Here is a 24,318-nt window from a genome sequence, read left to right as displayed (position 1 = left end):
TGACGGTCATTTACGTTAAGGAAGTAGTTTGACATGTACTTCGGTATCAGGGAGGTGTAGCGGATTTTATAGACTAGGCTCAGTGCAAGTTGTTTAACTCTGTCCTCCACCTTGAGCCAGCCCACTTTAGAGAAGTGGGTAGGAGTGAGGTGGGATCTGGGGTGGAGGTCTAAAAGTAACCTGACTAGCTTGTTCTGAGATGTTTGGAGTTTAGATTTGAGGGTTTTGGAGGTGCTAGGGTACCAGGAGGTGCATGCGTAGTCGAAAAAGGGTTGAACGAGAGTTCCCGCCAGAATCCTCAAGGTGCTTTTGTTGACCAGAGAGGAAATTCTGTAGAGAAATCTCGTTCGTTGGTTGACCTTTTTGATTACCTTGGTTGCCATTTTATCACAGGAAAGATTAGCCTCTAGAATGGAACCTAGGTAGGTGATCTCATCTTTCGTGGTGATGACACTGTCACCTACTTTTGTGGTGAAGTCATTGACTTTCTTAAGTTTGATGTGGGACCCAAACAGGATGGATTCTGTTTTACCCAAGTGTATGGATAGCTTGTTGTCAGCGAGCCAGGTGCAAGTTCTACAGAGCTCAGCACTGAGGATTTTCTCCACCTGTGACTTGTCCTTGCCGGATACCAGCAAGGCAGAGTCATCCGCAAACATGTAACTGATGGGTAGAGCGGCCGTGTCAGGAGTTTAGGGTTGCAGGTTCGCTCCCCGCCTCTTGCCATCCAAATCACCTTGGGCAGGACACTTCACCCTTGCCTCCAGTGCCGCTCAAACCGTAGGCGCAAACTGGCAGCCACGCTTCCGTCAGTCTACCCCAGGGCAGTTGTGGCTACAAATGTAGCTTTCCATCACCAGTGTGAATGATGGGTTCTCGCTTCTTTGTGAAGCGCTTCGGGTGTCTAGAAAAGCGCTATATAAATCTAATCCATTATTATTATTAAATACATAAATATTACATGTTAATATAAATGTGCCTGTTCTATCCACATGCATACAGTATATACTTACAGCATGTACAGTATATAAAACCTTAATGAAGGCGTTTGGATGTTTTTTTAAGTGCTTTATAGGCAGAATAGCGTGACTACCATAGAATTACCATTGTAAGCATACTTTTGATTGCATTTATTTTATGATTAGAATGCATTAAAAAAAGAAAAACTTAAATGTGCTTGTCTTACATACAAAAAAGTGCAGTTCTCCTTAAAGAATATATTTTTTGATGTGTTTGTGTATATACAGTACACACATTATATATGTGTTACAGAATGTACACATTTATGCATGCACAGTATGTTTTATTCAGTCAGATATCTACTTATTGTGAAATAAATATTTACAACAATAATAAGTTCATCTTAAAATTCAAGCACACTTTGAAAATAAATAAAAAACATTTTAAACACCCTTTAGGGAACCCTGCATATCATTTTCTTCTGCATTGCTAACAATACTCTGAATCTAATAGTAGACAATCAGTGGGAATGCACTTTTATTTCAGAAGAAGATTATTCCGATTTTGTCACGCCGATATTGTGGTCTTTTGAAGTGTGATGGGGAAAAGACATGAAAAAGCAAAAAGATGAAGAGAGAGGCACATGTCCTTGTCGTCAATTGTTGTTAGTGGGAGATATTGCAGGTGGATGAAGTGCAAAGAGGCCAATGAGTCATCCTGCTTTTCACAACAACCTCATTTTATGTCACACGCAGTTTCATGTGCGTGTGAGAATTGTTCATGTCTGCAGTATGATTCTGTTTGTCAACTACAGTAGGTACAGCATGTCTTTATGAACAAATTCTAAAACCGACCTAATTTATGAGTACAAAAATAAGGCAGACATTGTAAACAAATGCTTTCTTGATTTTATAAAATATTTATTATTGCTTTTAATGGTTTATTTTTCAGTCATAACGGCACTCTTGTGTTCTTAACTGGTTCATTATAACCTTTATTTCTTCAGTAGGGCTATCAAGCATTTTAAATCAGATTAATCCCAAGATCGCTGTTGATTAATATCTATTAACCACAATTCAATATTTAATAATTCCTCGTAAGAAGAGACCTATATATGCACATAAAAACATGTCTGTTTTTCTAAAGGCTTCCAACGCTACTTTCCCAATGCGGGCAGGATGTTCAATTCTGATTTCTCATTTTAGTGTTTACAGCGGTAAATATGGCTTCAATTCTAGTAGGTGTCAGTCATGGTGCATATTTTGCAACCGTCTATTTAGGCTAAGAATTATGATATTTATCGCTTTTTGATGATAAAAAAAATTGGTTGGATGAATGTGACCACAACGTTCACACTGCAGTCGCATTGCATACATATCCGCTTTATATCCACATACGAAAGAGGCCTGGGTCAGATTTGAAAAATTTGTAATTGCCAACCTTGAGACCTCCGAATTCGGGAGATGGAGGGGGGGGGAGAGAGTTAAGGGAGGAGGAGTATATTTATAGCTAGAATTCACTGAAATCCTAGTATTTCTTTTATATATATATAATATTTACACATATACACACACATAACACTCCTCTTTACTACTTGCCGTAGTTTTGAAGCAATGCATGATGGGAATCCGGATTTTGTGTGTCAGTATATTAACGTGCCGGCTGGAATAAACACACGTTGAGAAATAGCTTCGTGCCTGCCTACTTTATGGGTTATAGATAACCCTATGGAGAACGGAGACATATATACCGTATTTTCCGCACTATAAGGCGCACCGGATTATAAGGCGCACCTTCAGTGAATGGCATATTTCAAAACTTTGTTCATATATAAGGCGCACCGGATTATAAGGCGCACCTATGCATCCATTAGATGGAGCTGCGCTAAAGGGAATGTCAACAAAACGTCAGATAGGTCAGTCAAACTTTATTAATAGATTACAAACCAGCGTTCTGACAACTCTGTTCACTCCCAAAATTAATAAACAGCTGTTTTATTATTTTCCCCGAGGTAAAGTCAGTGACGTGGTGTTTTGTTTATCTTTTAACAACAGCAAGGTATAACATGTAGTGCAACATTTATATCACATAGTGGAGGGGAACTTTTCCCTGATTCAATAAACACGTAAAAAACAGTGATACTGTTACGGTAAATCAAACGTTAGTGCAATCACAAAATAGTAACACTCGAAATAGTGCAGAGCAATAACAATATATCAATAACTTAACACAACACACACAGTAAACATGTAAAGCTCACTTTAAGAAGTTATTCCTCATCCACGAATCCTTCGAATTCTTCTTCTACAGTGTCCGAATTAAACAGTTGGGCGGACACGGCATCTAACATGCGTCTTGTCGAAACCGTCATTAATCGAGTCAGTGTCGCTGCTGCTCTATTCCCGTGTTCTACGCGTGACTGATCGTCTTAAGTTTAAACTCTGCGTCGTAAGCGTGTCTCTTAATAGGAGCCATTTTGGGGTCTTTACATAAACAAACAAAAGGAAATAAAACGGCACGCCTCACGCAGTCATATATCCCAGCATGCCCCGCTTCTTCTTCTTCTACGGGGACGGCTGCTTACCGTAGAAGAAGAACTTCTTCTTCTCCCCCCGTAGAAGAAGAACTTCTTCTTCTACGGGGGAAAATGAAGACGGGGGAAAATGAAGTCGGCGGCTGCTTACCGTAGTTACGATTGATTGATTGATTGAAACTTTTACCTGTTGGAGGCTCAATATTGGTCCATATATAAGGCGCAGATTATAAGGCGCACTGTCAGCTTTTGACAAAATTGGAGGTTTTTAGGTGCGCCTTATAGTGCGGAAAATACAGTAATAGTCTCCTTCTTGTTGTGTGTGCAGTTGTGCACTGAGCTCCAAAAGCCGTAGATGTTATAACGTGACTGGGCCGGCACGCTGTTTATATGGAGGAAAAGTGGACGTGACGACAGGCTGTCCTCACTCAGGTCCGGCTGGAAATCGGAAGAAATTCGGGAGAATGGTTGTCCCGGGAGAGGCACTGAAATTCGGGAGTCTCGCGGAAAATTTGGGAGGGTTGGCAAGTATGCTGTTCACATTGACATGAAAAAATCCGATATGGGTAAAAAAGTCGGAATGAAGCTGCAGTGTGACCAAGGCCTTAGCCACATTAATATGGACCTGTTTGTCACATTGTGTTGGTGACGAACCCCAAGATGCAGAGAAGGCGGCAGGCATTGTGCGGGAAAACATCATTTAATGTCCAAAAATATAAAGAAAAAACACAAACCAGAAACTAGGAACAGGAAACAGGATGCCAGGAAAACAGGAACTGGAAGACGAGGAACAAAAAGACAGCAAGCTACAATCATCTACAATATATAGCTTACCGCTACCGCTTACAGCTACACTGACATCGACAAGTAGGAATGACAATAATCCAGCACTGACTGGAGGGGAAGGCAGGTTTAAATAGAAGCTGGCTGATTGACACCAGGTGTGACCAGCTACAATCGGGCGGGAGGCGGGGTACACCCTGGACAAGTCGCCACCTCATCGCAGGGCCAACACAGATTGACAGACAACATTCACACTCACATTCACACACTAGGGCCAATTTAGTGTTGCCAATCAACCTGTCCCCAGGTGCATGTCTTTGGAGGTGGGAGGAAGCCGGAGTACCCGGAGGGAACCCCCGCCAGTGGCGTGCAGTCACTAGAGGCAGGGGAGGCGGGTCCTCACCTGCCATCATGGAAAGAAAAAAAATGTAAAAAGAAAAAGAAAAAATTAAATTGTTATATGTATCCAGTGATTATAAGTTATTTTCCATTTAACTTCACCAGTTTTAGATAATTTTTATTTTCACATTTGCTGTTCAAATACTGAGAAGAGACGGTGCGGTGATCAGCAGCCAGTTGAGGCACGTCACTGATTTGTGCCTAAACATGGATTGTGCACAATGACTCGGCTAACTGCTGAGCTGCTGTGCAGTGAGACTGTATTGCTATATGAATTATATCAGCTAACTAAACTATGGCATAGTTTAGTTAGCTGAGGTATATAATGTACAGTGTATTTTGTCAAAAACTGTATGTGTGTAACGTATTTCTTGTGCTGAGCATTCATAAATCTGCTGCAAAAGACGTACTGGTTGAGGCTCGCAGTAATCCGGCCTCCTGGTGGCAGAGGGCGGTAGTGATCCCAGAGATCATTCCTCGGCCGCAGAAGAAAAAAAAGAAAAAAAAGAAAAAAGTTTGCAAGTCAATTAGTGCAGCGATTGTTTATTTCCTCTCGCCTGGACTTTTATTAAAAACATGGAGGATTACATATGTAAAATAAAACAGTTTTCTAAACTGGACTTTCAATCGAAGCAGGAGGTAATAATTAAAGGTAGACCAACGCCGGAGCTAAAAGGTTTGCTTTTGACTTCGGGACAGAAGACCCGTTCTTTTCAAACGGCGTGGTACACACGCAAAGGCTGCCTGTGTGGATGTCCAGCAAGAAAGGTAAGACCATAATAATGTTTTTTTTATTAAATGTGCTTTTTTGTGTGCTACAGTTGTGTAAAGAATGCTGTTATGAGCTTTTAAACATAACCCGTTAACTGCTGCCAATCACATGGTGAATAAGATACTATTTAGGGTTCATATGTTTGTAAATCTGACTGTGATGATGCAGTGCCTCACCAGACATTAACCTCACCGCACGCCACTGACCCACGCAGTCACAGGGAGAACATGCAAACTCCGCACAGAAAGATCCCAAGCCCGGGATTGAACTCAGGACTACTCAGGACCTTCGTATTGTGGCATTAATGTGCTATTTCAAGATGGACGTGTTGTGGTGAAAAGTAAACTTCTTCCTGCAGGGTGTGCATAAAGTTGGTCCACTGTTCCGTCATGTTTTTTTGTATAGTCCAATTTCACATCAAGAGAACAAACGTGCTGTTTGTTCATACTGACGTGTCGGCTTTTGCAGCCTGTCACTTACATTTTGAAATCAGATTAATAATAATGATGGATTATTTGCATTAATGCATTACTTTTGACAGCCCTAGTTTTTAGCAAATAGTCTTATACAGTAAAATAAGAAAACAATATGTATTTCAGCAACCCAAATGACAGCTTGAGTAAATGATATTTAAAAAAATATTAAAACTGAAAAATTAAGAGGAAACAAAAACAATGACCTTTTGTAGAATATATATTTTTTAAGTCAAACTCATAAAAACATAAACACATTAAAATGTTTCTACACATCTTATGATTGTATCAAACTGTGCCAACATGTAACATGACCCAATTAAAGTCATTCTTTATCTATGTATAACAATAATTATTGATTCTTCATTTAGAACTAATTATTGGTTAATTGTAGGTAATTGACATTAAATATGAGTTGTTCTTGTTGCTAAATGATTCATAAGCTGAAAATAAACCTCAGCTTTTTTTCCAGGTTATTTTAAAAGTAGCTCCGAAACACCTTCTGGCATCTTTTACATGTGATTCACAAGACACATTCAAAAGACACGTTCGTTGGCAAGCGCACCCTTTCAAAAATAACCAAGTTAGTCTATGTGTGCGTGTGTGTGTGTGTGTGTGTGTGTGTGTGTGTGTGTGTGTGTGCATACTAAAAAGGAAGTAAGTCAATATGACGAAATGTTGCTAAGCAGAGCTGGTTGCTAGGTGGTGAAGCGTGAGTGGGTCGGGGCAGGTTTGAAGTCACTGATGGAATTTGAGGGTTTACCTTTGTGAACGTGTGTGTGTGTGTGCTTTAACTACTGCAGAATGGAAAGCATATTAAGGAGTTGTGCTGCATGACGGCTACAGTATGGTGATTATTTCTATAAGACAACTAGTCTTATTATTGTGCTAAGTACCAACATCAATGTATTAATTTTTTAGTACACATCTTTCAAGCAGTTTTCCCATGATGATTTTGTGCACTATGAGCAGCAGGGGAGGATATGTAGGCTCCCCTTATTGTGTTTAGTTTTTAGTGCCCAAATGTTTTTGTGTTTTTACTATGTGCTGTTGGTCCCGTCGGTTCGAGTTGGGTCCAGTCTTGCGAAGGAGATGGTTGGGGGGTTGGCAGGCCGAGATATAGGCAGCCATTTGTAGTCCAGGTTTTGTGATGGCGGATCCAGACACCAGTCATAGTGCTTTAAGAGGTAAGTGCACGCCTCCTGCATTGAAAAACTACATGTTACATAAGTAAACTTTTTTGACTACAAATATTGTTAATGGCGCAATAGCTTCAATATACAGTGCATCCGCTAAGTATTCACAGCGCTTCACCTATTCCACATATTGTTATGTTACAGCCTTATTCCAAAATGGAATATATTTCTTTTGTCCTCAAAATTTTACTCAATCAATCAATCAGTGTTTATTTATATAGCCCTAAATCACAAGTGTCTCAAAGGGCTGTACAAGCCACAACGACATCCTCGGTACAGAGTATCATCGACATGATGATGTGAATTTTTTATATATTTTTTAAAATAGCAAATCTATCAAAAATGTAAAAAAAATCACATGTACATAAGTATTCACAGCCTTTGCTCAATCCTTTGTTGATGCACCTTTTGCATCAATTCTTTTTGAATACGATGCCACAAGCTTGGCACATCTATCTTTAAGCCGTTTCGCCCATTCCTTTTTGCAGCACCTCTCAAGCACCATCAGATTGGATGGGAAGTGTTGATTTTCATTGAGGATTCCTGCATTCATCTTTCCCTCTATCTTGACTATTCTACCAGTTTCTGCCGCTGATAAACATCCCCACAGCATGATGCTGCCACCACCGTGTTTAGGAATGGTATTGGCCTAGGCCCTCATGTAACAGCTTTCCTGAGTCTTTCCTACAACTGCGATGTAACAAAGAAATGTGTTTGGATTTGTGTGTGCGAACACTTAAATATATCTGAATTTTTACTTGCGTATGCCATTTTCTGGATATGATTGTATGTACATGGCTTGGCACACCCCAGACCACGCCTCCCTTATACATGTGCAAATCATATTGAAAATAGCCATGTGCTTGAGCTCGGCATGGTCTGACCAATCACAGGTCAGTCGGAGGTGTTTTTTTCTCATGTTTCGATTGAACAGCAGAACAAATGTTAGCCTGTCAGTTGTTGTGCCAGAAATAACTAAAGACAGGTGGAAAAAAAAAAGAAAAAAAAGAAATGGTTGTGTCACGAAGAAAGTGAAGAAAAAGATAGACATACGTGGCCAAAACTGACTCGGGGGAATTATTGCTGCATTTCGTTTGAAAAGATAGTCGTAACAATAAAACGTAAAACTTTAGAAGAAGCGGGTGACTGATTACCCCAATGTAAAATAATGTTTGTAACTTATAACAAAATGTGTTTACAATAGCCTGCTCTTATGAGTCAGATTACAGATTAATTTGCAGCGATGTACAGAGACTTCCTGAATAAAAAAACAACACTTCTCATCTAACTTAATGGAGCTTGAGAGGTACTACAAAGAGGAATGGGCAAAGAGAAATGGGCAAACTGCCCAAAGATAGGTGTGCCAAGCTTGTGGCATCGTCTTCAAAAAGGCTTGAGGCCAACGTTCCCTCTAAGGTGCGCGCCTGCGCAATTGCGCACTACTCACGCGTCCTCTGCGCACAGCAAATTAATGCCGCACAGAAAATCAAAAATCCCATCTGAACTTTAAACAAAATAAACACATTACAGTTTATTCTGTATGATTTTGCAATGCAACTCTGTGAGTGACAGGTGACAACAAGAGTGGCCCCAATGAAAAACAATCTATTATCGTCTGTCGAAACACATTACGGACAGGAATTCCATCAATCACTTTATTGAGCAAAACTGTTTGTAACCACACCAAAAACATGAGTAAAAAAAACTTTTATCTATAAAAACTGGTAATTTTCTGCCATACAAACCAGTCTTAAACCAACGTTATCATCCGTCATTTCAACAGAAGCCGCTCACTCTCTCACCTGCACCAACACATGCACTCATGGCACTTAGCCAGTGCTGCGTTTATGACAACCCCTACGCCACAAAATGTGTAAATGCCAGGTTGTAACACTCTGACTCCTCAATCAGATGTGTGCTTATTTTACTGCCATTTATTAAGAATGTTAATTTAAGGATATTATTCATGAAATATTGTCACTAGATTTCATAAATGCTAATAAAAAGATGTATTTTACAGACAGAAAGTTACAGGAACTAAATGTAATCTCTGAAAGGGGTAACATTTCTTTTAAAGGCAGGACCGGCAGCCAGACATACAATAATAGCACATAGGTCATGAAAAACATGTTTTTTTGTCATTGTCATAGTAAGGGGGCAAAATCACTTATATCAGAAAATTATATTAATAAAACATTTAAATTGTTATTTAGTCAGGTTTGGGACAGGTGTGACGCTGGTGTGGCCACAGTGTGCACGTCTGATGTTGCTCACATGTGCTCCACTGTGCTCAGGGAGTTTGTGCGTTTGCTCACAAACATTAAAAATTAGAGGGAACATTGCTTGAGGCTGTAATTTCTGCCAAATATGCATCAACAAAGTATTGAGCAAGGGCTGTGAATACTTATGTACTTATGAATTGTTTAACATTTTTAACCACTTTTCAAAATGTTTTTTAAAATAAACTTTTTCACAATAGGCCATTTTCCACCAAAGGAACTTTTTCAGGAACTTTCCCATTACCCATGTAAATAAAGTTCCCCCTGTGTTTCCACCAAAAACTACCCAAGTAGACTTAGGTTTCAGGAACCTTCCGGAGTTCCCCCTCGCTAAGTGGGACTTTTCCAAGTGACCAGGAACCTTTTCGGTGGCGGACTGTGTTTTTTTCATCCTAATTGGATGAAAAAAATTGGGGGCTTTCCTAAAACTTCTGTTTCAAACACACAATCGCCATTGGAATATACGTTGAGACTTGTTTATTTCTTATTTCTTTTACAACAAAATTGACAGCGGAGAGAAAGAAGAATAAAAGGAGCTTTCGACATCCAGGAACTGTGTGCTGAAGAACGCTGATCAGTGGAACTACAAAACCCAAAACCAGTGGGGTTAGCACGTTGTGTAATTTGTACATGAAAACAGAATACAATGATTTGCAAAGCCTTTTCAACTTATTTTCAATTGAATAAACTGCTAAGACAAGATATTTAATGTTCAAACTGAGAAACGTAATTTTTTTTTGCAAATAATCATTAACTTAGAATTTAATGGCAGCAACACGTTGCAAAAAAAGTTGGCACAAGGCCGTGTGTTACATGGCCTTTCCTTTTAACAACACTCAGTAAACGTTTGGGAACTGAGGAGACCAATTTTTAAAGCTTTTCAGGTGGAATTATTTCCCATTCTTGCTTAACGTACAGCTTAAGTTGTTCAACAGTCTCCGTTGTTGTATTTTACGCATCATAATGCGCCACACATTCTCTGGGAGACAGGTCTGGACTACAGGCAGGCCAGTCTAGTACCCGCACTCTTTTACTACGAAGCCACACTGTTGTAACATGTGGCTTGACATTGTTTTGCTGAAATAAGCAGGAGCGTCCATGACAACGTTGCTCCATATGTTGCTCCAAAACCTGTATGTACCTTTCAGCATTAATGGTGCCTTCACAGATGTGTAAGTTACGCATGCCTTGGGCACTAATACACCCCCATACCATCACAGATGCTGGCTTTTTAACTTTGCGCCTAGAACAATCCAGATGGTTGTTTTCCTCTTTGTTCCGGAGGACACGACGTCCACAGTTTCCAAAAACAATTTGAAATGTGGACTTGTCAGACCACAGAATACTTTTACACTTTGCATCAGTCCATTTTAGGCGGCGTTTCTGGGTGTTGTTGATAAATGGCTTTCGCTTTGAGTTTAAACGTGCACTTACAGATGTAGCGACAAACTGTAGTTACAGACAGTGGTTTTCTGAAGTGTTCCTGAGCCCATGTGGTGATATCCTTTTACACACAGATGTCGGTTTTTGACATATGTGTGTTTTTGAAGGCTCGAAGATCATGGACTTAGCCGCTTACGTGCAGTGATTTCTCCAGGTTCTCTGAACCTTTTGATGATATTACGGAACGTAGATGGTGAAATCCCTAAATTCCTTGCAATAGCTGGTTGAGAAATGTTGTTCTTAAACTGTTCGACAATTTGCTCACGCGTTTGTTCCCAAATTGGTGACCCTCACCCCATCCTTGTTTGTGAATGACTGAGCATTTCATCGAAGCTGCTTTTATACCCAAACATGGCACCCACCTGTTCCCAATTAGCCTGCTCACCTGTGGAGTGTTCCAAATAAGTGTTTGATGAGCATTCCTCAACTTTCTCAGTCTTTTTTGCCATTTGTGCCAACTTTTTTGAAACATGTTGCAGGCATCAAATTTAAAATGAGCTAATATTTGCAAAAAAATTAAGTTTTCCAGTTCGAACATTAAGTATCTTGTCTTTGCAGTCTATTTAATTCAACATAGGTTGAAAAGGATTAGCAAATCATTGTATTCTGTTATTATTTACGATTTACACAACGTGCCAACTTCACTGGTTTTGGGTTTTGTATTTTAGAGTGTTATTACTCAGCCATTGACTTTAAAGTATATGCAGTTTATTTTTGTTTACAAATCTAATTTTGTTACGCAAAGTTACGAGAAGTGGACGGACTCTTTTAAACATATTTATGGAGAGGTATGAAGCAGGACTTTAAGCAGTGACCTTCATTGGAGAAATGTGGAAAAAAGAGGTAGCAAAAAAGCAGTAAAAAAGGTAAAAAACATCAAATATTAACTATTTACTTTATTACAGTAGTCAGTGACACTCCATTTGTGTAGTATTAGCCTCAACCCGAGTGAACAGAATGCTAATGCCAACGAGCTAACGCTGAAGCTATGTGTTTGTGTTGTTGGCGTGACCCTGACATTTATTTGTTATGTATTGTTATTTACAGCGGAAATGGAACAAAAGAAATCGCCTGATCCTCATGAATTCATCATTTACTGAGAGGACGACTTTCGACATTGCGGACAAAAGTCTGACTTTTTATGAACAATTCGGTACACTTTATTTTTTAAATCATATCGTTTTGTATATGATTGCTTTATATTTCAATCACTTACTTTTTAGTAAAATACCTGACCTAATAGTGTCTGTTTATTTACATGGTATCAGTGTAGAAATATATTAAACCACTCCTTCATTCGTCATCAGCCTGATTCATATAATCTACCCTGAACTGTGAAATGCAGCGGAAACACGAACCACACACTTCTACAGGAACATATTGATCCAGGAACCAGAGGTTCCAGGAACCAAAACTTTTGGTGGAAAAGGGCCTATGGGGTATTGTCTGTAGAATTTTGAGAACCAAAATGAATTCATTCCATTTTTGGAATAAGGCTATAAAATAACAAAATGTAGAAAAAGTGAAGTTTTCTGGATGCACTGTAAACTGCACTCTGAGCCTCATGGCCGCTGCTATTACAGCTAGACTTGCACAGTTGGCCCACCTCCCTCAGATTTATGAACAAAGATTATCCCGAGAAGGGGAGGGGCAGGAGGAACACTCCGGGGGAAGACGAAGGGGACAAAAGGAATGAGGGGATGGAGGATGGATGATGAGGGAGGGAGGGATAAAGGGAGGATAGCGAGGGAAGGCGATGAGTCACATCAATGACCTAGATCTCTATGGTCTACTTTTCATACTGGTCACGCCCTCTCATGTTGACTGTGTATGTGTGTGTAGGGATACAATGTGTTTTATGGACATATCATACAAAAGAGAGACAAGTGCCTTGTTAAGCCGTAAAAAAAGTATATTTCATTACACCACTACTTTAATGTTGAAAAACAATTAAAATCAAGAATAAAAATATGTACTTTAAATGGCACTATTTATTTCAACAGTCCTACCCAAACCTCCTAGTTAAACATTGACTTAAAATAAGTGCCCAAATGTGTAGTTTTTCCTTCACATACATTTATCTGGGTGATCGTTTGAAAAGATTAATTTAAAATTTACAATGATTGTGTCTTTTTACTAAATGTCATAGCAACAAGCAGAGTAAAAATTAGAAGTTTTGAGTCCGAATTTGAAATATATTTACTATATACTTCTAAAAATACCACTGGATTCCCTGTAGCAACAAAGAGGGAAAATATCACATATTTTTTGAAGGTACTACACATTATAAGATTTAGATTAGATTCAACTTTCTTTTGGTTATTGCATTATTTGCCCATGTATCAATTGTTGATGCAAGTGATAAGTACCAGTATGTTTTAACGCACTAAATTAGTCTGATTAGTTGTTTTTTTGTATTTTCACATCTATATGTGGAGTTCCAGTGTCCATGCACACTCTCTAATGCAACTATTATACATATGCTATGTGCCTCCTGTACACTAGGTGGCACTTATGGGATTAATGTGTTACTTTTTCGGTTGCCTATGACGTCACCCCAAAACAAGGCATCTGTGGTATTACAAGTCAACAGCAGAGTTCTTGTTGTACCTGATGTCTGCTGTAATATTGACACAGATTAGAAATATTCCATCTCTAATGGATATGCAAAGTAACCTGTGAACGCATAGTCAATGTGGGCAATCAATATAGCTCTTTTAAAGTCTGCACAGTGTAAAAATGTTGCAGAGATGTATGTCTCTGATCTCTGGCTAGAAGGCTCTGTGGTAAGGCTTTTTTATGAGCCATGAAAGGCAGTTGCAGTGGGGGCCAACCTACCCCTACCCTCCTCTCTGCTGGTGTAAGTGCGGTTAAAGGGGCCTTGCCCACTCGTACCATGTAAGTATGTGTGTGGGATCTTTTAACTGTCGTGGACTGCGTCTTGGCTGCAGCGCTGGGAACCGGGATCGGCGTGTAGCTGTTGACAACCTGCTGCTCAACTGTGACATTTTATGCTTACAAGAGACATTTCTCCCAAAACAAGACCTGGGCCTCTTGAGTTCTTTTAATGATAACTTTCATGGAGCTGGTGAGTCAACGACTGACCTGTCCATGAGAATTGTAAGAGGGAGGATAGCGGGAGGTGTTGCTGTTCTCTGGCACAAAAAGCATGATGCAGTTATTAGTGTTATTAGGCTCGAAGTTGATTGGTGTATTGCTGCTCAGTATAAGTCCAACAATAGGGAGTTTATTGTTCTTAATGTGTACACTCCGTATGAATGTAAAGACAATGAGGATGACTACATGTTTAAACTTGTCTTTATTAATTATTTTATACAGGATAATCACTGTATGTGTATTTATGTGGTGAGTGACTGGAATGCTGATATTTCTGATGACAGCGCTTTATTTGCAAGACACCTAATACAGTTTTGTGATGAAAATGCACTCACCTTATCTAGTCAAGGGTTGTTGCCAGCTGATAGCTACTCTTATATTAGTGAAGCCTGGCACACAACATCATGGCTTGACCACTGTGTCAGTACGGCTGATGCACACGCCACTATATGCTCTATGGAGATTGTGTATGAGGTCTCTATGAGCGACCATATTCCATTCATATTAGATATTAAGTTGTGGACAGTCTCCCTGAGTTGACCCAGGAGGTTAATAGCCTGAGGGCCAAACTAGACTGGTCAAACTCACAGATGAGAAAGTGATGTTTTATTACAGGAGAACTGATGCTCTTTTAAATAATATGTTTCTTCTACTTGATGCAATTTTGTGTACTAATCTTAACTGTAATGATATGAATCATAGAAAATCCCTTTGTGCAATGTATGACAATACTGTCAAAACCCTGATGTAAGGCTAGCAGTCCTTATGTTACATGCACAAACAGGAAATCCAGTGGGAAGCCAGGCTGGAATAAACATTTTCGTGTGCATTACACTGCGGCTAAGGAGGTTTTCAGTGAATGGGTTCTGGCTGGTAGACCTAGACAAGGTCCAGTACTAGATCGTAAGAAGCTCACACATTCTAGGTTAAAATCTGCCATTCGATTTGTCACTCGAAATGAGCACACTATGAGAGCTGACTCATTGGCTGAGAAACTCCTTAACTGCAATATAAGTGGATTCTGGAAAGAGGCGAAAACATTGAACCGAGGCAGTATGCCACTGCCATGCACAATTGAGAGTGTAGCTGCAGCTGATAACATAGCTGAGAAATGGAGGCAGCACTATTCTGCACTTTTTAATTGTGTTAAAAGTGACCCCTTTGATATAGGCAACATACACAACAGGGAGGCTGTTGGAGTCACTGTAAGTGAGGTGCTGCAGGCAATATCCCAGCTAGCTGATAATAAAGCCAGTGGCCCTGATCATATAACTGCAGAACACCTGCAATATGCGAGCCCCAGAGTACCGTATTTTTCGGATTATAAATCGCAGTTTTTTTCATAGTTTGGCCGTGGGTGCGACATATACTCCGGAGCGATTTATGTGTGAAATTATTAACACATAAAATATCAAATAATATTATTTATCTAATTCACGGAAGAGACAAAGCAAAATGTCAGCAATCGTCACACACACGTCAACCAATAAGAATTTGGCGGGGGAGGGTCATGGCAGAAGTGCATTGTGGGGGTCATGGGATGCTAACTGCTATATGCTATATGCTACTGTTGTAGCTATTAAATGTATAATTTCTACATTGGCGGTAACTTATAAAAACTGAACAAAAATGGCATCGAAAAGGAAATCATATACTGCAGATTACAAGCTGGACGTAGTGAAATATGCAGCAGAAAATGGCGATCGAGCAGCAGAAAGAAAGGACGCTAGCGGCGCATAACAGGAGCGACAACGAGGAAGAAGATTTCATCGGATTTAGCGATCAGGAGTGACAGATTGTTTGGTAGACATATAGCATTTTCTATATGTTATAGTTATTTGAATCACTCTTACCATAATATGTTACGTTAACATACCAGGCACGTTCTCAGTTGGTTATTTATGCGTCATATAATGTACACTTATTCAGCCTGTTGTTCACTATTCTTTATATTTATATATTTTAAATTGCCTTTCAAATGTCTATTCTTGGTGTTGGATTTTATCAAATAAATTTCCCCCAAAAATGCGACTTATACTCGAGTGCGACGTATATATGTTTTTTTCCTTCTTTATTATGCATTTTCGGCCCGTGCGACGTATAGTCCGGAGCAATTTATAATCCGAAAAATACGGTAGCCGCCCTGCTTTCCATCTGTTTTACAGGCCTGATGTCACTCTGGTGCCGGTCATCAAGGACAAGGCAGGTAAGGTGGGAATCATGGATAATTACAGGCCTATTGCACTTGCAAGCATACTTTCTAAAGTTATAGAGATCATTTTATTAGACCGCTTAAGCGCTTTTCTTACCACTGCTGACAATCACTTTAGTTTTAAAACTAAGCATGGTACTGACCTTTGTATCTACGCATTGAAAGAAGTGATTGATATGTATAAAAGGTAAGAACTCCTCAGTTTTAGTTGGCTATATTGATGCGTCGAAAGCCTTTCATAGAGTCAACCATCAGAAACTGTTTTTAAAACTGAAAGAGAGGGGCGTGCGGGATGTATCGTCAGAATTCTGTGTTAATCAGAGCATGCAGATCGATGGGGCGATAAATGCTCGGCACCTTTTAAGGTTGGGAACGGTGTACGCCACGGGGGAATTCTCTCCCCTACCCTCTTCAATCTGTGACCTATCTGTCCAGCTCAGTACCTGTAGAACAGGATGTATACTTGGTAATACTGTGGTCAATCATTTTATGTATGCGGATGATTTAGCCATCCTGTCTCCTAGCAGTGCTGGCTTCCAACAGCTGCTGAATATATGTACAGATTATGGTTTAAAATAGGATGTGAAATATAATGCCAAAAGAATGTCATCATGTAGAACAAGAGAAGACAAGGACCTGTTCTATCTGTCAGGACGGGTGCTGAGTGTGTGTGATAAAACTAAGTATCTGGGGCACATCATTACTGACCTATTGAGTGATGATGATGACCTATACAGACAGCGGCGTATGCTGTATGCCCAAGCCAACACGCTGAGAAAGAAATGTTATTATTGTACTGATGATGTAAAGATAAACTTATTCAGAGACTATTGCACTGTGGGTAAAGTATAAGCAGAAAAGCATACAGAAGCTGAAGGTTGCTTATAATGATTGTATGAGGCTGCTCCTGGGAATTCCAAGAAGCTCCAGTGAAGCCAGATATTTGTTAGTGTTGGGGTGCCCACTTTAATTTTCCGTGTAGGGCATCTGAGTCTGAAAATGATATAATCACTGTGATAACGGACCTTCCTCCCAGTTCTGTTAGGTACTCATCTGGACTGTGGAACCATTGGCACACATGTTTGCATGTCAGAAACTGACATTTCGGCTTTGTTTTATTGTTTTTGATGTTTTATTGTTTTGTTTTTAATGTTTTGTATTGTGCTTTTATGTGTGTAATGGATCTTAAGGTCTGCAATAAAGATTGATTGTTAAATAGCACGCAGGATCAAGAAATTATCTTAGATTGAGCTACGAACATGACACTACAAAGACTGTCTTGAAGGATCGAAAGACTGGCAGGAGAGTGTTGTTTCAAATGAATTTTCGGACTGAAAATGATGGAAACAAAACTTTCCAATGTCTCAGAGTTCATTCATAAGGCTCTGCGGGTGATGGAAGGAGTTTTAAGTCCGAAGGAAAAGACTGTTCGTCTTCATCAACCTTCATCTGTTCCAGGTGAAGGTTGGTATTGTTCTGGACTATCTTACCAGTTGTGTGGAATACAGAATAATTGTTTATCAGTTTGGAGTGCACAAATGAAGCGTGAAAAAGGTTTGTGAACGCTTTGTTCTTTGCCTTGTAATATACAGTAACTGCTTCATTCTCTTCCATCTCATTCGTATTTCATTCAGGAGTCTGAATTAAGCCTCCATTTCCTTAGCTACATTCTTAAATAAATCTTAGTTTCTTCTTTTCCCCATTGATAGGCTGACCATATTCTGAAATCCCAAAAAGAGGACACATATATGCGTGCCAAGGCGGGCAGCACGCCAAAGCCGGGACTAGGTGAAAATTTGCCAATGATACTCGAACTTGCTTTATTAATAATATATTTATTTAAATAAAGCATTTTTTCTCCTCTGTTGACAGCAGTGTTGGCGCTAAGAATTTTCAAAATGGGGTTCCAGGGACAGCACGGTGGAAGAGGGGTTAGTGCGTCTGCCTCACAATACGAAGTTCCTGAGTAGTCGTGAGTTCAATCCCGGCCTCGGGATCTTTCTGTGTGGAGTTTGCATGGGTTCCCTCCGGGTACTCCGGCTTCCTCCCACCTCCAAAGACATGCACCTGGGGATAGGTTGATTGGCAACACTAAATTGGCCCTAGTGTGTGAATGTGAGTGTGAATGTTGTCTGTGTATCTGTGTTGGCCCTGCAATGAGGTGGCGACTTGTCCAGGGTGTACCCGCCTTCCGCCCGATTGTAGCTGAGATAGGCTCCAGCGCCCCCCGCGACCCCAAAGGGAATAAGCGGTAGAAAATGGATGGATGGATGGGTCCCAGGGACCCCATCAAGTCATAAAAATGGGGTCCCACGGTACATTTTTGGGGTCCCACTTTTTTGTAAGCGTTTTGAAAAAAAAAAAGATTAACGTATGCATTATCCTGTTATATCTCACATTCTATATTGTGTTTTGGAAAAAGGTTGTCATAAACGTTACTTAATTCATTAAAAAAAATAATAAAAAAATAAAACAAATTTGTATACATATGTAAATGTATTCAGTAATAAACATTCATTCACTTTCTTCTTTCCTTCATGGATCCAAACTTTACCGCTGTTGTTAGTTTTTTCTACGTTTTTATTTAATAAGTTGTAGGTGTATTTATTTCAGTATAAATGTGTAAAAAGTGTTTTGCTTCGGTCATGAAATGATGATAATGGTGTGCCAGGGTATACATACATTTTATATTTAACGCTTAAATCTCAACTTCAGATCAATCCCTCATTTCAAAATGTTTTAGTTTTTTTTATGTTGTTTTTTTGTTTGTTTATTTTCAGCCCTTTGTTGTCAAACAAAACTACCTTTTTAATGGCAAACACACAAGATATGCAAAATCTTCCACCAAAAATATTTTTCAAAGTGGAATATTTGATGTGAAGTAATCGGAACCTTGGGTAGGTCAATAATTCATAATAACATTGATTTTGATTCAATATTATGTTTTGAGCAATGACAGTTTGAAAGAAAAAAAAAACAGCTTTGTTTTATTAGTCAACATTGCAACTTTTTCTAAATTACATTTCCCCTTTAAACTTTTTTATTTCACTTTTGTTATGTTTTTGTTTAATTTATTATTATTTTTAGAATGTGCCGTGGGCCTTTAAAACATTAGCTGTGGGCCGCAAATGGGCACGCTTTTGACACTCCTGCTATAGATAATAAAAAATTAAATCTGATAAATCTATCGATAAAAAGCAGAGCCTGGCAACGCATGCGCGTTTATCATAACGCACAGTCACCATCTCTGCTTCAGTAAACAATGACGGTGATGACGTCACTGTCAGCGATGCTAACTTGTCTGCCACTTCTCCAAGAGACACCTTTTGAACACTCCTCGCACATTAACACTTCAAAAGGCAAACAATTGCCCTAACCATACACGGGTGCTGGTTAGCTTGAACTAACAGCTAACCTGTCTCCATCCCCGAACAATGTGGATCCAGCGGGAGATAAAAGTGAAGTTTCCATGGACTCACAAAGACGAAAATAACTCATTTACTGGAGTTAAAAATGTTGACTTTACACTCACCTTAGTGTTTACCATGAAGTCTTTATTTTGACAGCCCCTCACAGTAAAGTTGTCCGAGTGCAAACTGAGGCTGTAGTTGTCATTGATAAAACTTTTGGCCAATCAAAATAAAAACGCAATAAACGGGGATGTAAATTTGACCCAGGAAATATAAACAAAACAGAACACTGGCGGAAAGCGTTAATCGATACAATAAAAAAAAACAAGCAAACCGGGTGTCTTGTCTGTCTCTCCATGAATTGAATAACGTGGACCCCTGTCTTGTCTGTTCATGTTTTTGTTTTGGCCATGTGTTTGTTTTTTGGACTCTTTTTAGTTCCTGGTTGCACTTCCTTGTTTGTTTGTTTCCATAGCAACTCATTAGTTTTCACCTGTCCTGTCACGCACCTGTTTCACGTTTTGAGTCACGCACCTGTTTTCACCAATCATGTCACTGTTATTTAAAGCCTGTCTTTTTCTGTTGGTCTTCCTGGCGACATCACCTTCTCCACACATTTATGCTCTGCTCATGTTATCATCGTTTTTCTATAGTCCATGCTGATCTTCTCATGCCAAGTAAGTTTTTGTTTAATAGTTTTTGTGCCCTTGTGCAAGTCTTTTGTTTTGTCATAGTCAAGTTTTTACCTCCGCTGTGTGCGCTTTTTGTTTGTACCTTTTTTTGAGTTAAAATATTAAACATGTCCTCACCTGCACCCCACGTATGGTCCAATTCATTTGCTCCATGGGAGAACAAACCATGCCAAGGACCAAGTCCTGACAACCCCGACTTAAACAAGTTGAAAAACGTATTCGGGTGTTACCATTTAGTGGTCAATTGTACATAATATGTACTGTATTGTGCAATCTACTAATAAAAGTCTCAATCAATCAATCCACTCCCTCACACTCTCGCTCTCTCTGTCTCTGCCCCTCCCTCACGAATGCTGCTGCTTTCGCACACCTTCACAATTTGTTTTGTTATTAACCCCTTCTTAACCCTGAACGTACATTGAAAATACACGCAACCCTAACTCAAAATGCCAGACATTTGAGGCATTTAAGAAACGCCGCCCGGACAGCCCCGCAAAAGAGGACATGACCGGGGAAAAGAGGATGCGTGGTCAGTCTACCCATTGATGCATCTCAAAATGTTCAGTTTTTTAAAGTTGTAGGGCAGAAAAACTGTGTCTTTATTATTGCAATTGTTGCCTATGTTTTTATTGAATGATAGCTGCTTCCGGGTTATATTTTTAATTCATTCATTCTTATGACACTGCGTCCTCCCCTACTTTTCTCGTATTATATTTGCCTCACTTCAGGTTGCATTTCTAACCACAATTAATTTATTTGCTCATTTCAAACACTCTGTACTGTACACATGACAAATAAACATCTTGTATTTTACCGTCAGAGTGAAGTATGTCCACACCGCATATTCTTGTTCCACTTCCTCTATTCACATTAGCGTGTACTGTTGTTGGTGTGTCGTTGACTTGAGCATTGAATTACTGCTCTTCTTCTTAGTGGTCACCTGACATGACTGAATCAGTTCATATTAACTCTACCAGGGGTGTGTGTTGCAGCACAGGAACTTGTTCGTAGTAAGTTACCCAAAATATGTGGTAGTGAAACATACGCTTTTTAAATTTCTGAATTAGTATTGATACTGATGAATGACCTCTGTGAAGTTGCCTCTCCCCCCCATGTCAAAATCTCCCCAAACTTGTCCCAATCGTTTGTGCTACATTTGTGCTGCAAATGTTTTTGTTTGTGCCGTTACGAATTTTAAGTTATTCTGAAAAACATTTTCTGACTAATGATGTTATCTATCCCCCTCACCTTGTCAAAATCACCCCATTCCTCTGTGCTTTGTTTGTGCTTCAACATTTTTCTGTCTATTATAGTTTTTATGTTGTTAACGTTTTATCATTCAAAACCAGACCACTACTTCGTCAAAACCTCCCCAAACGTGTCCCATTTGTTTAAACTGCTAATTTTTTATGAATTTTATTAAAACTAGTTATGAATCATAAAACAATAACATAAAAACTACAATAGTTAGACAAAAAAAATGGAGCACAAACGAGTGGGAAAAGTTTGGGGTGTTTTAGACAAGGTTATGTATAATATGCGTTAATAACTTAAAAACTATACAAATTAGACGACAACATTTTGCAGCACACCCAGCACAAACGAATGGGACAAATTTGGGGATGTTTTGACAAGGTGGAGCGACCAACTTCATACAGGTTTAGGACAGCAGTCGATGCTCAATTGAAACTCATATGAGTGTTAATATATCGATACCACGTATTTGATATTCCCATCAATAATTCACCGTAAGTAATATTGATGAACGTATATACAGTAGATAATTGTAAATTGAGGCTAACTGTTGGTCCAGATATAGTAAAGTATTTCAGCAGTAGTTCCCAATAGTAAACAATAGTAGTGGAGGCAATTCAACATGTAATATGTATTGCTACCTGTATGAGTAGTACAATGGTTTATATTGTATGTGCATTTGAGCGCAAGTCCGAGTACAGTGATACCTCGGTTAACGTTGGTAATACATTATGGAAGTGATATTAGCCAAAACATACACACAGTTTTACAGGTCACTTGGTTGCGCTACGTGGGCGGTTTGAACTGCGCTAATAATTGGCAACAAGCCAGCCGTGTGTGTGTCTACATATCTGTATGTGCACAGCAGGTGAGCTAGTTAACTATATTACTTGTCGATTCGACTGCTTGTTACTTAAATGTTTACCTAAGTTTGAAGCAAAGATTGGAAGACTTTAAAGGCCTACTGAAACCCACTACTACCGACCACGCAGTCTGATAGTTTATATATCAATGATGAAATCTTAACATTGTAACACATGCCAATACGGCCGGGTTAACTTATAAAGTGCAATTTTAAATTTCCCCTGACACTTCTGGTTGAAAACGTCTATGTATGATGACGTTTGCGCGTGACGTCGATGGTTGAAGCGGAAGTATTAAGACACATTGTATCACAATACAAACAGCTCTGTTTTCATCGCAAAATTCCACAGTATTCTGGACATCTGTGTTGGTGAATCTTTTGCAATTTGTTTAATGAACAATGGAGACTGCAAAGAAGAAAGCTGTAGGTGGGATCTGTGTATTAAACGGCTGGCTGCAGCAACACAACCAGGAGGACTTTGAGTTGGATAGCAGACGCGCTATCCGACGCTAGCCGCCGACCGCATCGATGATCGGGTGAAGTCCTTCGTCGCGCCGTCGATCGCTGGAACGCAGGTGAGCACGGGTGTTGATGAGCAGATGAGGGCTGGCGTAGGTGGAGCGCTAATGTTTTTATCATAGCTCTGACGAGGTCCCGTAGCTAAGTTAGCTTCAATGGCGTCGTTAGCAACAGCATTGCTAGGCTTCGACAGGCGGCACAGCATTAACCGTGTGGTTACAGGTCCAGTGTTTGGTAGTATTGTTGATCTTCTGTCTATCCTTCCAGTCGGGGGCTTATTTCTTTTGTTTCTATCTGCATTTAAGCACGATGCTATCACGTTAGCTCCGTAGCTAAAGTGCTTCACCGATGTATTGTCGTGGAGATAAAAGTCACTGTGAATGTCCATTTCGCGTTCTCGACTCTCATTTTCAAGAGGATACAGTATCCGAGGTCGTTTAAAATACAAATCCGTGATCCGCAATAGGAAAAGGAGAAAGTGTGGAATCCAATGAGCCCTTTTACCTAAGTTACGGTCAGAGCGAAAAAAGATACGTCCTGCACTGCACTCTAGTCCTTCACTCTCACTTTCCTCATCCATGAATCTTTCATCTTCGATCAAATTAATGGGGTAATTGTCGCTTTCTCAGTCCGAATCGCTCTTGCTGCTGGTGTAAACAATGGGGAAATGTGAGGAGCCCTTCAACCTGCGACGTCACGCTACTTCCGGTACAGGCAAGGCTTTTTTAATCAGCGACCAAAAGTTGCGAACTTTATCGTCGATGTTCTCTACTAAATCCTTTCAGCAAAAATATGGCAATATTGCGAAATTATTGTAGTAGAATTTCTGACCTTTTGACCTATATTTCTTGTCTTTTAAGAATGTCCGCTCATTTTCAATACTCTTGTATTTTGTGCCATTGAATGGACCAGTTGTGGGACAAAAGTGAATATTGAGTCGTGCCAACCTGTCTACAGAATTCGAGTTGTTATGGAACAGATAGGAAAAGCAAAACAAGACATTGACGCATTTGATAAGGAACGATGACGCACAACAGACATATAAATGAATGGCAGAAGACCGGAACTCGGGAGTGATTTTGGCTTGTGTGTGTCTTGTTGGCTCCGGAGTAACTTGTGGTTTGTCTGCACGACCAACTCAATTCAACCTGCACTTCTGATAATGGGTAAATACATTTGTTGTACTAAACTACTTTTGTTGCCTGCTTAAGCTTCGGACAATCCACTACACAAATTGGCGTCACGAACAGGATGGTTTAGAAGCTACAGGTCGACAGCCGCTCTCGCTCTCTCAGTCAGGCAGACAGTGTGCTGCACGCGCGCATCTAATACAAGGTAAGCGTTTTGCTTAAAGTGTAAACATTTTCTGCCTGGAGAGAGCCAGATCGATAAGACTAATTGCTGAATCTAT

General features: G+C 39.7%; 1 protein-coding gene across 5 annotated transcripts in view; it reads right to left on the bottom strand.

The window, feature by feature from the left end:
* Positions 1-3,712: 3,712 nt before the first annotated feature.
* The window catches only part of LOC133638460 (uncharacterized), a 131,003-nt gene continuing 110,397 nt past the window's right edge, over positions 3,713-24,318 (bottom strand). The window contains exons 11-12 of one of the 5 annotated variants that reach the window (XR_009823633.1): positions 5,086-7,122; positions 3,713-4,679 (exon numbers count right to left, since the gene is read on the bottom strand). Coding sequence is in view for 4 of the 5 variants with exons in the window: in XM_062031097.1 (XP_061887081.1) it covers positions 6,961-7,122 (162 nt within the window). In the remaining variant the exon portion in view is untranslated. Of the gene's footprint in view, positions 7,123-24,318 lie in introns of all 5 variants that reach the window. The other 4 variants (XM_062031097.1, XM_062031100.1, XM_062031099.1 and 1 more) reach the window with 4 other exon arrangements.

The sequence above is a fragment of the Entelurus aequoreus genome, linkage group LG21 (genome assembly GCF_033978785.1).
Source record: "Entelurus aequoreus isolate RoL-2023_Sb linkage group LG21, RoL_Eaeq_v1.1, whole genome shotgun sequence".
NCBI lineage: Eukaryota > Metazoa > Chordata > Actinopteri > Syngnathiformes > Syngnathidae > Entelurus > Entelurus aequoreus.
The sequence above is the reverse complement of the archived record's forward strand: the minus strand, read 5'-3'. Positions and strand labels throughout refer to the sequence as shown.